At 42.9% G+C, this 15,192-nt stretch overlaps 1 protein-coding gene across 1 annotated transcript in view; it reads right to left on the minus strand.

Annotated features, from left to right (window-relative positions):
• MUSK (muscle associated receptor tyrosine kinase) overlaps window positions 1-15,192 on the minus strand; it is a 58,593-nt gene that overhangs the window by 15,240 nt on the left and 28,161 nt on the right. The window contains exons 8-13 of the mRNA XM_033511386.1: window positions 12,805-12,964; window positions 11,310-11,316; window positions 8,652-8,918; window positions 3,623-3,798; window positions 3,184-3,207; window positions 99-187 (exon numbers count right to left, since the gene is read on the minus strand). Of these exons, the coding sequence (XP_033367277.1) occupies window positions 99-187; window positions 3,184-3,207; window positions 3,623-3,798; window positions 8,652-8,918; window positions 11,310-11,316; window positions 12,805-12,964 (723 nt within the window). The remainder of the gene's footprint in view (window positions 1-98; window positions 188-3,183; window positions 3,208-3,622; window positions 3,799-8,651; window positions 8,919-11,309; window positions 11,317-12,804; window positions 12,965-15,192) is intronic.

The raw sequence follows: 15,192 nt of genomic DNA on the forward strand, positions 1-15,192 counted from the left end.
CCGCTCATCTCTTTCACTGAGATGGGGCTGCCTGACTCTGAGAAAAAGCAAATCTTGAGCACAGGTCTCCATTTGGTGGATCTCATACTGACATGTACCTGATCACTCCACTTCTGGCAGGGAATGCCAGATGCTGTGACATTGGCTGTGCCCTGGTAAAACTGGCCATTGCCGCTGTAGCAAGTCCCTGGGAGAGAAAAGAAAATATGGGGTCAAGGCATTTCAGACCATGTCCTGCAGCAGAGACTCACAAGAATAAAGTTCATATCATTACATGAGAACGTCTGACAGCATCAGATATGAAACACAGAGAAGGGCTAGAGAACATGGGAAGGGTGCAGCTTAGCCTCCTGCTTGCACTCTAATGGATTTTACACTTAATACAAAGAGGGAAATCTGGTAAAACTTCAAAGAGGGCACTGCATCTCTCTCAGATTGAGAAAACAGGCCATGTGGCTGTGATGATTGAGCTGCAACTACCTAGCTCACAATACATCATGCAGAAAGTGCAGGACAGAGCAACACTGAACCCACCCAAACCAAACCAAGGCAGAAAGCAAATCCCAGCAATGCCTCCATGATTCACAGCCTGGGTTCTTGAATGATAGAAAGAACTCGGGTTCCTCAGGTTGGCAGCAAGGAGCTGGGATTCATAAAGTTTCCCTCCTCCTGCTTCTGTACAGTGATTACCCTCTTTGATTATTTGGAAACAGCCTATGGTATTCAGCATGCATGGAAACCATACCCTTAAGTATGATCTGAACTGTGATCTAAGGAATGGTATCAGTATAAAACAATGTTCATTATAAAGAAGGTAGTGTAGTCATTGCAGACAGTGGGCTTGTTCCAGCTGCAGAAAAATTAGGCAGAAAATCTGGAAATTTTACTGCAGGAATAGTCATTAATGTCCTCATAGGACATATATCCTCATATACACCTGTCCTCATAGGGGAGTTTAATGCCTGCTGGCATAATCTAGGAAGCAGAAAGACAGCAAAGGAGATGCAGCCTTACGCATTTCAGTACATAGTAGCTAATCTCTAAACTCAGCTGAGCCAAGGCTAACATTGTGATCAATGGCATATGTTAGGGTCCACTACATTGCTAGCCTTGGTAGAAAAACTAACAAACCAGCAAATTCTTTTGTCATAATTTTATTTTCTATTATGTTCATAATCTTGCACCTTAGGAAAAGAAAGAACAAGAAGAAATATGATGTGTCCGAAAATAATGACATTTTAAAGCAAATATTTTACATCTTCCTGAAAGCTTTGCATAAAGGTTGACCCAAATTTGACACAATGCTATGTGTCTTTGTGGATTTTACTTTTTCTCATGCACAAGGACCATAGTCAATACACTATTATGACTATCTAATGTTTTCTTGCATCACACACTGCACTCAGGAATGCAGTTAAACATTGTGATAGACTCTCATGTTACTGAATTTTCACCAGGTAGCAGACACTATACACACGTAGGTAGACACACTGCCTTTAAAGTGTTAACTCCATGTGAGTGAGCTTAAACAAAGGATTGAGTTCCTGTAGTCCTGAGGCATCCAAACACTTCAGTAGAGGAATAATCACAGACTTTATGGTAACATTTAAACCCTTCACAAACGCAAAATAAAATACTTCAATGTGGATTTCTTTGACTGATACATGAATTATGTATTTATGACTCACACATGTAGCTCTGCAGAAGTGTAAAATCTTGTTAAGCTGTCCTGGAAGTACTTGTGTACCTGAGCCCAGAACTTTACTTTTTTCACAGTCAAAGGCAAGGAAAGCAGCACTTGAAACATGCCTCATGACACAGCTAGTAATAAACATGAAAAAGACTTTTGCACAGATCTGAAATATATGTCAGTAGGACACCTTAAAAGATGAATGTGGAGAGCTTTAGGGGCAAGAGCAACACTAAGAAAGAATCTCTGAATCATTCATACTCTGGAAATGCAGATGTTTTCATCGACTGTCATGCTACAAAGAGAGAATAATATAGCTGGTCCATTTAGGCATTAATGAAAAATTTGATAGGAAGCTAGAAAACAGTTCAGTTCATGCTCAACAAACCCTTATGTACATAACAGTGGGTCTAAAGTAAAAAAGAGGGAGCAACATTACTAAAATATTACTGTTATATCTTCCTGGTTAGTGACTGAATACCACTCTGGATAAATGTTGTGGAAGCTGAACAAAAAAGGCTATGCATACACAGGAGAGAGAGATATATGCTGAAACATCTGTGGGGAGACTAAAGCCATCCTATAAATGTTCCACTCATATGCTGACACCTGTCTCTTGTCCCTCCACTAGGGCAGGGATTGCTGTACTTGCAGGCTGTAGGCACTGGCCCACAGGGTGCCAAAACTGTTGTCTCTATGTGTGCACCACCAGGCCCCGATGTCTTGGGCTGTCAAGTGGAGTCTTTCTGTGAAAGAATATTCCCCCAAAATTCTTGACCTTTTTTTTTTTGTACTTTCCCTGTCTCTCCATGCAGAAGGTGCCTGCCACTGCCAAATCTGCAGACCTCACCTGCTTAGATGCATGGCAAGAGAGAGATTCTCCTTCTTTCTAATGAGAGGAATTCAGTGTCTGAGCTTGAAATCGCAACTGCACCTGAGTGGAAGGGTTGTGTGTGTGTGTTTCAGCCATGACCAGCAGCAGGGTGGGAACCTGACAGAAGTCAAAGCAGCACTGCATGAGTCTGGGTCTCACCACTGGTCTTGGGAGTCTCATACAAGAAATAGCCAGACTTCAGAGGTGATTTGAGGGGAGTGCTGGGAGCTTAAGGTCTTGCAAGCCCAGGTTGACATAGGTAACCATGTGGTTAACATATAAGGCTGGGATGACCTCAGAATCAGAAATACAATTATGGGTAGAGGGGAATGAAAAGTAATAGGTAGAAAGAAAAGGCAACAGCTGGAGGGGAGGGTACCATCTAAAACATCTCATAAAAAGTTACCAGCCCATGGTCTCCCCACCTCTGAAGATCTGGAAATATGTTTTCCCATGCCTTGGATGTGGAAACATGGATGAACACAGATGTTCTTCAGTAATCAACTAAATTCAGCCATACAGGACCAGCAGAAAACAAAAAATACTGTGCAAATGGCAGCTTCAATGAAGAATATCATGTCCATCTTTAAAAACTTAGAGTCCAGAGCAGTCTACTTACTGGTTATGTTCTCCTTCTTAAAATCTGTAAAAAGAGAAGACAAGATGTAAGGAAGGATTGTCCAGGATGCAATATCACTGGATGCTCACTGAGAAGCACATTACAGGAAAAGGTTCTCTCCCTAGGAGTGGTTAAACAGTTTGTTTCCTTGCAAGAGCTCCTTGAATAGCAATTTTGTATTATTAAGACTGTTTTTTGAGATTTTTATGATCTTCTCAATAAAGATCCAGGCTTTATTTGCTTGAGGGATTTTTCTCGTACCCCAGTTGCACGAAAAGGCAAACAGCCAAAGCAGCTGTCACTATTCCATGCACAGGTGCTGGCAGGACAGTACGCACCATCATCTTTTACTTCAGTTGTAAATTATGGATCGTACCTTTCACCTCTCCCTTACCAAGAACACATCTCTCTGGATAATCAGCAGAAAGTGCCACCTTACCAAAGAAAGGGATGCGGGTGCAGGAGCCGGGATTCTGGTGCAGGCTGGGCAACCTGTTGCATTCAGGAAGAGTGAGCAGCATCAGTCCTGGCTTGTAAATCCCCTTCTGAGAGTTCTCCTCCATTGAGAGCCATTCCTTAAAGCAGTAGAGATCCTTTACAGCAAGGCAATTCTCTCTACATTGTTTTGCAAAAAACAGTGAAATACAGTTGTCAATGGCTTGAAAAAAATGGCTGCACTTAGCAGTGGTATGCAGGGTTATGCAGGCTGACAGAAATCCATTAATGGGGTGACACTTCTTTAAAGCCAGTCTGTCTGGCTCATAAACCATAAAGGAAACTGTATGAAATGCAACAGCTTCCTTTAAGAAATATACAAACCTACATTTTTAATGAAGCAGGGTTATGCTCAAAACACAACACGCACCAAGATATGAGAAGTTCATTCCTATTTTTTTCTACAGATTTTTTGACATCTTCTACTAATAAACATCATAGAATCATAGAATGGTTTGTGTTGTAAGAGACATCAAAGATCATCTAATTCCAACTCCCTCCCATGGACAGGGACACCTGCCACTGGACCAGGTTGCTCCAAGCCCCATTCAACCCGGCCTTGGACACTTCCAGGGATGAGGCACACACTGCTTCCCTGGGCCACCAGTGCCAACATCTTACTACCCTCACAGTAAATAATTTCTTCTGTATTATAAAATCTAAACCTTTTCTCTTTCAATTTTAAGACATTCCCTCTTGTCCTGTCACTACATGCTCTTGCAAATAGTCTCCCTCTTATATCTAGAGTTAGAATTTTCAGTATACTCTAAAAATCTCACTTGGCTTCTATAAATTGTACATTAAAGTGTAACCTACTAAAACCAAGATGCAATTAAGCTGCAGTTCTTAACCTTCTTATATTAAACATTTGCATATACTTTTAGTCTCATTGAACAAAGGAAAAAGGACTTTTTTATTGTCTCTACAGGCAACTTTAAGTCCATTTTTTCTCTGTAAATATCTGCAGTAAAAGCTTTTGATTGCCTGGTAAAAAAGTGACTTGTCTCCCACCTAATGTATTACCTCCATAAAAATTTGAAATACTCCCTGACAAGAAGTGCTTTGGATGCTTAAATGGGCCTTATATCAGAAATTGTTTGTGAAGATGGGCAAGGCAGGACTAAGAAAAAAAAAGAAAAACTTTTAACATAATGCCCAAATTTTCCTGCACTAGGAAAAAAAAAAAAAGAAAGCACACCATAATGTTGTATTGGTCAATTTATCAGTGATTTGTTTNAAAAAAAAAAAAAGAAAGCACACCATAATGTTGTATTGGTCAATTTATCAGTGATTTGTTTATCTGTGTAGCCATTCTTGAGAGCCTGGATTACAAACTCAGCTTTGAGGTTATGTGCAGAGATTTCTCTTGCACAGTTCAGCTGATGTCTTTCCCAGATCCACAACTTTCCCCACCATCACACAATGATGCAGAAAGAGAAAGGTACTTCCAGGGTCTGTGGTAAAAGACTTAGCCAAATTCACCACCTGGTGGGTTGATGTAATCTCTTTAATTATACAACAGTTTTGGCAAGAGCAGATGGTCATGAGTTTCAGCAATGGCTAACAACACTGCAAACCCTCTAAAGCACCTGAAGGATGGAGGTCATTGGGAATTCTACCAGAGAAACAGCTTTTCTGCAACAGTAATGGATGTCCTTCCATTCAGCAGGCTGAAATCATCAATGCCCAGCTGCTCTGTGCTGGGTTTTAGCCAGTCCTGGTTTATTTCTTCCTCCTTTCCATGGAAGTCAGAATGCAGCCAGATGGCAAATATATATTTTTTTTTATGTTAAGCTACATGTGGAACAGGAATGACCTTGTGAAGTAAAGAAATACTTTCTTTACTTCACAATAGGGAAATGAGAAAAACTTGCATTTGAAGCACTGGATGAGACTTGGGAGATCTGGATTGAATTAGCTCTGTTCGTTCCTGGATCCTGAGCATCCTTAAATAAGCCCTTTATTCGGTGTTCAATTACAAAACAGAAAAGACCATTCTTCTGCAATCCTGTGTGCACCAGGGTTAAAGGAAGGTTATCTGCACCCTGGAAGAATGGCAAGGCAGCCAGAGGGAGGCATGGTTAGCCACCTCTAGCTGGGCTCATACCGTTGTTGTAGCACCTGATGCTGAGCAGGCAGCGCTTGCTGAGGTCACAGGCATTCAGTTTATTATTAGAAATGTTAGGTCATGTAAATGACAGATGGACAAAGAACAGAAATGGAAGAGGACAGCAAGTCTGCCAGTAGTGCTTCTAGGGACCAGGAGAGACCATGTAAAAGGAGGTGGGGGTACACAGACACAAACAAAGAGAGACTTTCCCCAATACAAGAGTGTTCCCTACAGCCTGATCACTTCCTATCAGCAGTGACTGAAACAGAAACTGGGGGTACTTCTTCTATTGCAATAGCAGCCAGTGACAAGAGGCAGACATAATTGAGAATTTTAGATGAAACATCACTTTACCTTAAGAACTCTCATCTTAATCAATTTGCATCTAAATTTACATAGTGAACTTTTCCCATGTGTTTTTTTTTTTCTTCTGCTTCATTTCATCTTGTTTTACCCTGGTTACTTTTGTAAAAGCTTTTACTCAACCTGTCTGTTGTTACTCTTGATAGCTAGCTTCCAAACCAAATGAACATTAAAAAAAAAAAAACCAAAAATATGGAAGGAGAAAAATTGGTGCAGAAAAAAAAAAAAAAAGATAAAAATATATGGACATACATTGAGGGCACTATATCCCTCAAAAAGTGGGAGAACTCTCCCACATCTGAGTTAAATTCTTACTCATGAAGCATTTCAGCTGAAAACTTTTGTAGTCTAGCCAGCTTCTGCAGAAAGCCATAAAGTTGTCAGTAAAAAGTAGTTAAGAGAATTGGAAAGTAACCAAGACCATGTGAGACATGTTCAAGAGCCCCCAGACCTCTCTCAGCCATTAAGAAGTATATATTTGATGTCTGAGTTATCAAAACGAGTATTGGGGTCTGGAAGAACTGTTGTTCAGCTGATGTCTTCTGAGGACAGGAAATGGGAAGGATGCTATTCCAGGACTTTTCTTATGAAGAAAGCTGCATTAAATTCAGGGGGGAAGGAGGGAGGAATAATTAAAATTTGTTCATGGATTTGAAGAAAAATGGTTTCCAGGCAAGCCCATTAACATTTAGACATATTTGCAAATGTGACTGTTAGCTCAGGTGCATCAAGATCAATATTTATGTTGGTTTATATAATTCTGATTTTAGAACTGCTCCAGAAGTACAGGTCTTCAGTCAAATCACTGTGAGTTCTGGCCCTGCAGTGCCAGGAATGAGCAGGGGTAAATGAAGCAAGGCAGAGATCTAACTGAAATACTATGCAGAACAATGTGCAAAACCCCTAGCTGACTAATGTGCTGTGCATGTGTGGATGACATATAAATATTGCCACAGAAAAAAGGCAGAAAGATCATATATTTAAGGTCACAGCAACAAAGAGCAGAATATTGAGGTGGCAGGGAGAAGCCTGCCAGCAAAAAGCAAATTGTAGTACTTGGCTGCAAGATTATCCCTGGATCCTTGGACAATCTTCTTTTGTAGGATATAGGCCACCTCTTGTTGATGGTAGAATACTAGGCAGCATAGATACCAAATAAAAAACTAAATGTATGGTCAATGTTCACACTGGGATTTTCCTCTGTGCCTTTGTTTTAGAGATATTAAAGGAGGAGCAACAAAAAAGGTCCCGATTACAAAAACTGCTGCTGATTGTCCTAAAAATCTCCTATATAACTTGAGAAATTATTGCCATTAGACATCCAGCCCAAGTCCAGCAAGCAGTATGCTTCCCAGGTCTGTAGAAAAGATTTGTGTTTTATTTGAGACGCTAGAGCTGGGCTTACTCTTCCAATAAATGCAGATCCGAATAGTATTTTAAAAAGTGTTCCAAGGAGGACAAAGAACAGGACAGTGCACTTTAGGCAGGGATGTCAGCTGCCCAAATGTGAAATGGGTAATGACTAGTTTCTAGGGGCTGAATATGTCAGGAGAAAAGAAAGCTTCACCCTGATATATATGTGGGGGGCTGTCCTATGCAAAGCACACCAAGTAATCATAGTTCCGTTATAGTTAAAAATAACAAAACCTGGACTGGGCAGAGGAGCAAAAGCTATGTGCAGAGCTTGGAACAACCTCAGAGAATCTGGGAAAGATGTAAAATTTCACTGCAAAGAGGAAAGGAACTCAGCTCCATGGCCACGGTGGGAGGACGAGGAACAACGAGGGAAGGACTGCTCAGGAGGTTGCATAGAGAGGGAGAAGTGTCTGTCACTGGGATGTGTTTACAAATACCTGTCAACAGTAGATTAACTATAGTGAGAGAAGCTTTGGACTCCTTGGGGTCCCTGTCAGCCCAATTTCAATGCACATTTCTCTGCATATAGAGGGACACAATAACTACACTGGAATTTTTGTTTATCAGGTACAATTACACAAGCAATGTCTCTGGTCTCATCATTTTTGTCACATTCTTGTCATAGCAGGAATTGCTAAATTATTGGCATATTGCCTTGGCCATATTTGTTGGATATTCTGGAGCCAAATTTAGTCAAAATTCCAAAGAAACAATTACTCTTTATAGTGATGAAAAGTATACACACTGGCCTAGTAAGATGTAACAGATAACAGTATGTTAATTATTGAAACTACCTGTATAATTCAAATGGAAAATTCTTTTCAACAGTGTTCTCCAAACACCTGATATGTAGAGGTCTGGACTTCAAATTCAGACCATACCCTAGCAATAAGCACAGTGAGAGCTGAATCAGTCTGTGTGTGCAGAGGAGGGAGCAAAGGGAAACTCTGTGCAAACCTAGAGGGCCCAGCTTTACTCAGCTTCACTTGCTACTGCAAGCCTGGACAGTCCCTCACCACTCCCCTGCTGCATACACATCCCCACAAAATGAAAGTGAAATATGAGCATGTTTTTCTTCATTTACCTGCACACTGGTTTTGGAGCTGGGCCAGCTCCCGAGGGATTGCACTCCTGGAAGATGTAGTTACACAGCAGAGACTCAGCAGCCGGTTGGCAGAATGAACTCACCATTTTCAGTTCAGTCCAGGCAGTGTGCACAAGCAGCTCTTGGGTCTCCTCTGGGTCAGCATACGAGGAGTTGAAGAAAACAAGAGCATTCTTCGCCAAGAGAGCACTACACACCTCACCTCTGTATGTGCTGCAGTAGCCTGCGTCACCCTTGTACAGCTTGCTGTTGAGGACAAGAGCACACACACACAGTAAGCTCACAGATTAAAACAGCTGCATGAGAACAATGGCTCTGTTTCTGAATAAACTGGCATGTGTAAGGCTAAGAGAGGGCAGAGGAGATTGTAGATGTCTATAACCACTAAAACCAGATAACATAATCCAAGAACGAAACTTTTGCAAGGTGCCAGCCCAGGTGAGGTTCAGGGATTAGCCTCTGACCAAGTGTTGTTAACATTATAAGTGGACAAAAGACTGAGTAATCACACAGAACCATGACCTAGCATGGCCCCTCATCCTATCCCTAGGCTCTAATGGGAAAAGATTATACTTTCCTGCTTCCCTGCAGTGGGGATCAGCCGTGCTGCTTGCTGCAGAACTGAGATATTTTTGCTCTGCTGTCTAACAAGAATTAGTTTAATTTAAGATAGATTTGATGAGCAGGAGTCAGGTAAGTTCAACCCATCACATGCCAGGGAGTTTTCACAAGATCAAAACCAAGCTCCTGCCTGCCCTCCCTCAGTTCCTGCACCACTCCTGACCCTGCCCATCTTCCACACCTTTAGCTGGGGGACTCAGAGAAGAAGAAGGCACAAGTCTTTGTGTTTTTCTTCCTGGTGTTTCTCTACAATGTGCATCTTCTTTCTTCAGCACAGCTCCCATTTTGCAAAATCCTGCCCCATAGCATGGAGACAGAACTATGCAGGAGCAATAAAAATCACAGTAGGGCATCTTCTTTGAGGGCCATTCATGTATCTTTCCTATGTTATTTGCATCTAGAAGGAGATCTCTCCCTCCCTCCCTTCCTCCCTGTGGCCATCAAAAGGAAGCAGCAGGGTAAGGACAATGCACAGGTCAGCTTTGCTTCCAGTAGCTCCCACGGTCACCCAGCAGCAGCAAGGTCTTTGGGAGAGGAGGTGCCCTCTGCCTAGGCAGCCCATGGGATGCAGTGTCCTTGGTGTGGGAGCCAGCTGGGAGAACAGACTCCCTGTGTGTGGGGAATGGCCAAATCAGGGCAGGGAGGAGGGCTGGGTGCAGCTGTCCCCACTGCTCATTTGGTCAGTGTAACTGGGGTCAGAGAGTTCAATTCACAACACGCCAACCATTTGGAGCAGTCAACAGAGCTATTTGTATCTTTGCCTTTTATTTCTTTCCCCTGTCCAAATAATCACCCATTGTTAACTCTGGGGTTTCTTGCTGTTTTTTCTTCAGAAAGCTGGAGGTACATTGACAAGGAATTACACAGGATGCTCACATTTCTGTTCTTTAAATGCTGCTCTCTGCAGATGACACTCCCTGGCCCTGTTTTAGCTGCTATATTTTGGGCTCCATGCAAATTTTTTCTTTAATATTTTTTCTGTGTCACATTGGATAAAAAATACAGGAGGGCACCAATCTCTTGAGGTTTACCAAAATGTCAGTGATTTTCTGACACTGCATCATCCCAGGCTCCGTGGACACACTTTCACGTGACATAGGAGTCCCCCAGCATGCTGCACTAGTCTCACAGCCCATGACATCTCCCCAGCACACAGCAGGTTTCCCTGAAGCAATGCACTGATCCCAGCACCCTGCTAGAACTGTTCTTGGCATGGCAGGGGTCATGTTATTTACACTTTCCTGATGATTCTCATTGTGCTTAATCTGAAAGTTACATCCTTCCTGTGCCTCAGGAGCAAAAGCAGGGAGCTTTTTCAGGGTGTCTGTGTCAGCAGAGTGGCAAAGCCATTTGCTCAGACTTTCCCAGGCTCTGCTCTTTTCTATGACAGCAAGAAGCTCCCAGAACTTCTCCCAGGCTAACATTCTAATTTTCCTTCCAGACTGATCAGCCAGTGCAGCAGGTAGAAGCACGGAAGGATTCTAAAGAGAAAGAGCCAGCTAAATTGTTCACTCCTGCAAAAATTACTAAGCAGAAGTTCATTTCTCATTACATGTAAGTGGTAAGTGGTTCCACTCATCCATAATTCTGCTTGGAACAAATATAACCTTCTCTTGCCCTAATCTGGTGAGTACAAAACCAAAATACTTTTATTAACCATGAACAGGCAGGAATTTAACATGCATTAAGCTTTGCCATGAAAATTTATAAGATCAAGAGAAACTGTAGATCTGTAACTGAATAGAATTTCCCTCAGAATATTCTCCCCACTACCATATTTCAAACACCCTTACTGCTGGCTTGACTCAAAACCATCATTATCTACCCAAGCTTAGTCTCCAATTACACCTCTGTAAAGGAGCTCAGTGATCCCTTTGGGTGAATCTCATCTGCACAGTTGCATGTAGAAACCCTACCCCTTCATTTAAGCCAAATTAACCAACCCTCTTGGTTCATCATTCTTCCTCTCCCCAGCCCAGAAAGAGCCTTCACAAAACCACAGAAAGTTGTTCTTACCTCCATTCTGCCAAGAGGCACCAGATCCAGGAATTGTGATGATCCAGGAGAAAGAAGAAATGGAAAATACATCAGTGACACTTCATTGTTCCCTCTGAGATGCATAAGTCAAGATTTCCATGCTAGGAAATGTGTCTGACAACTGTAAGCTGTATGAAAAAAAATGCACCTAAATTCCGTTCCTTTTTTTGTATCTTCTCGTGGGGAAGAAAATTTGGCCAACAATGAACATTTTTAAGTGAGAAAGAATGAGGAGAAGGAAGTGGATTTCTGATGGCAGTGCCAGCTGGAGTGGACTCTTGTACCATAAACCCACACTTTTATTCTGATCCCTTGGGCCCTATTGTAACCAGCAGGTAGCATGCCCTGCTTAAGCCACGTCGATATCCATGACTTCAGGCAGCAGCTGTAACAAGCAGGAGAAGCCAGGGCTGGAGATGCTGCAGTGGCACACAGCAGTGGCCCCAGCTTGCAGTGCCACAGAGAGTTGGGCAGTGGCAGCACAGGGAGGAGGCACTGAGCATCAGCCGAGTGCCAGGGCACCTCTGTCCTGGGAGCTGTGTGAGCTGAGGCAAGGCCAAGGCAGGCTCCTGCTCAGGTCTAGGGAGGTGTTCTCCTCCTGCTGAGCACACACAGCCTGGAGGAGTACAACTTCCACCAGCTCAAAGTACCTGTTCGCTCCATTGCATTTGTAGGACACAGACTTACCTGGGCTAAAAGCAGAATTGGGGATGGGAAATACATCACCATGCACTAAGCACCTTATGGGGCAGATTTTCCTGCTGGGTTTCAATGCCCCGTGTAAGAAAGGGCATGATTATTTTCTCAAGAAAGCAGAAGCTAAGGAACTGAGAGATGAATAAGTACCTGACTGGTTAAAAGCAGGACCACGACTACCATCCTAATGTCCTATGTGATTCCTCTTTCCTCTAACTAAATCCTCCTGCCTGTCCAAAGAGGGGTGGAACAAGTTGCCACCTTTCTCTCTGTATGATAAATGGTGTTTGTTAGCTCTGACAAAGGTATTTCTCCTCTTTGGTAATCCATTCTCACACTTGGGAGGTGTCCCTGAGAAAAGAGATAGCTCCAGGCAGGGCAGGGTACTACTCTGACAGCAACCACCCTGCTTTCTGGATCCCAACCCCTTGTGAAGCTGAACTGTTTGAAGCTATTTTCACTTTGCTGTTAGATGATACCAACTCTGGGTCATGGCCACAACTTCCTCCACATGGATGAACTTACCAAATGTGCTTCTGGGACACAAAGTACAAGACAGCATCAAACATTCAGGAAATGACAGCTATGCCAGTCTCCAAAGTGTAAGAGTATATGAGGAAATAGCCTGGTGGAGGATGTACTTGCACTCAAATTTAGGCCCCTGCACAGTATAAGCTCTCCAAGGCTTTCCTTCTTCCTCTAGAGTACTCCACACCCCTTTCCTCTTACCCAGCAGGAAAGGCTAAAAAAATTAATGGCCTCTTCTTTCCCTGCATACCTGAAATGCTGATGGTTGCTGCTGCTTTTGCGGCTCCAAAGGTTTTGCTGTGCTTGTTTGTGGCAAGACAAGTGAAGAGGCCAGGTCGGGTGACATACACTTGCAGTCTGGAATCAACCACTCTGTCCTTGACACTTTCTGCTATAGACCCCGCAGAAACCTGAAAGAGTGAAAGCCCAGTGCAGTAACATTTCAAAGAAAGACGCAAGCAAGCAAACCAAGGAAAAATCTGAGACAGGGTCCCAAGCATTTAAATTTGCAGAGGAAGATATGGCAAGGAGACAAAAGTGGTGGAGAGCTAAAGCTCTCTAAAGCTGGTGTTACTTCGGTACTCTCATAGCAGCTGACTTCACACACAAAAATAAGTGTTAAAAGACCTCTCCTATTTCACACTTCTGCAATGCTTTTGCAATTATGTTTCAGTTCAAGAGGGTCATAGTCACAATTTGGTTTATGCAATTGATCTGGCTAGCTACTACAGGGCTTCTTTTAGTAGATTATTTGCCTCTTCATGCTTTAGCAAGGAATGGCACTAGATGGCTTTGTGAACATCTGCTATACAGAGGAAGAAAATAAAATAGTTTGGAAGTCATTGATTCTGGATTAATATAACCCCTGCCGTATTCTCAAAGCAGTCATGTGCAAAGAACATTCTCTGGCTCCAATACTTCAGCAGATATCTGGTAGATTTTTTAATCTCACGACTGGAAATATGGCAAGGGCTGCAAAAATGATGATTTTGGCCAGCTCTTTTCCCATATCAGGAGTTCCCAGTTAAATGAGCTTGAAATCTGCTGATTTTGGGCAGTCAGGCTTGATTTACCATCAAGTCTTTCTTGCAAACATGTTATTCATTAAAGTAGGAGAGCATGGTACATACAGACTCTATCTTGCAAAGGCAGTAGAAAGGAGAGCATTGCCTGCTCTGACCTTCATACTGATACTGGAGGTTGGTAAAAATGTGCTTTCAGTGAGATCTTTCAGTAAAATTAAATACCCATAGGTATTGACAGCAATAAGTGAAAAAGCAAGAAGGAGTTCGTCAGTGTTGTAACAAGTCTTGAAAGCAGATTGGATTCTCCAGGAAAAGAAAATGCTGAAAAGAATATATTTGTTTTACCTCACTCAGAGTCAGCTTGGACTTGTGGTGAGAGAATGTTCATGGGAAGAAATCACTAAATAATCAGACCAGCAGAGTTTGTAAATACTGCACCAGGTATGTTGGTCTCTGTGCAGATGGAAGGATATTTTTGGCCTTATAACATGAAATCAGTTCGAGAGGGTGAGAGCCAAGGGGAAATCTTTTCACAGAATACCTCTTTTGTCACAAAGATGCTCAAATTTAGGTTTAGAATCCTTTCCTCTCCAGAAACCACTCAGCACTAAAATGGTGCAGGGACCTTCTCAGTGGGAAGGAGGTATTTCCTATAGGCCACTGCTGCCTTCCAGAATCTTGGTGGGATAGGTGGCTGCATGCCGTGAGCAGTTTGTGTTAATCCAGTCTTCTCTCCCTGCTGGCTCCTCAGGCCTCAGGTGTACCATGTCTGGCAGTGTTGGACTTTGCCTGCTGAGCACAGATAACTGGGATTGTTCCTTCCAGCTTGGGATGCAGGAGGAAGAGGTTGCTCAGGTAACTGCAAGCAGTACAAGTAGTATGCACCATGTACAGTGGAAAAGCACAGACATGTGGTGCCTAGGACTTCCACACCAGCCATCTGTTGTTTTCTTTACTGGAAATTTCAAGATGTTCCCTTATGTTAATTGATTCCCTTTTCTTTTCAAGCAGATTTCCTGAGATTTTGTCTCCAGGAGTTCTCTTTTTAGCCTTTAAAACATCACTTCAGCTACCAGGAAATTAGAGACCTCTTCATATCTTCACACCTGGCTCATTTATTCCTGGATGTGTGGAAAACTACATTATAAGGTCCATGATGTCCTGTGGTGCATAGCGGGAGGAAAATGAATTGTGTTTCTATTTAGGTAGGCCAGGCAGCTGCTGCACAGAGGCGTTTCCATCCTCTTCTTCCAGGGAAGCTCAGCAAGCTCAGTAAACTCCTGTTCTTTGAGCCTCAGGACAATTACAGGTTGGTGTTCAGAGACCATAATGCCACAGGCATGCTGCATCTTCAAATGACTCACCATTGCTGTGGACCAGCCCTCAAAGCCAGTCCATGGCTTCCTGCTGACTCTCCCAGAGACAGGCTCTCATTAAGGTTTCCTTGCCATATATAAATCTGGAGCACTACCCTCCTGGGGTTGGGCTATGCCTTTCAGACAGGAATGGGGCAGAGCAGATATGACCGGTCAGTGGCCCAGGCAGGGGCTGAGCATCATCCCACATATTTCAGGTCTCTGTGGGACCCACACACTGGGATCTCAGCAGAGCAC

Source organism: Parus major, chromosome Z (assembly GCF_001522545.3).
Source record: "Parus major isolate Abel chromosome Z, Parus_major1.1, whole genome shotgun sequence".
Classification (NCBI taxonomy): Eukaryota; Metazoa; Chordata; class Aves; order Passeriformes; family Paridae; genus Parus; species Parus major.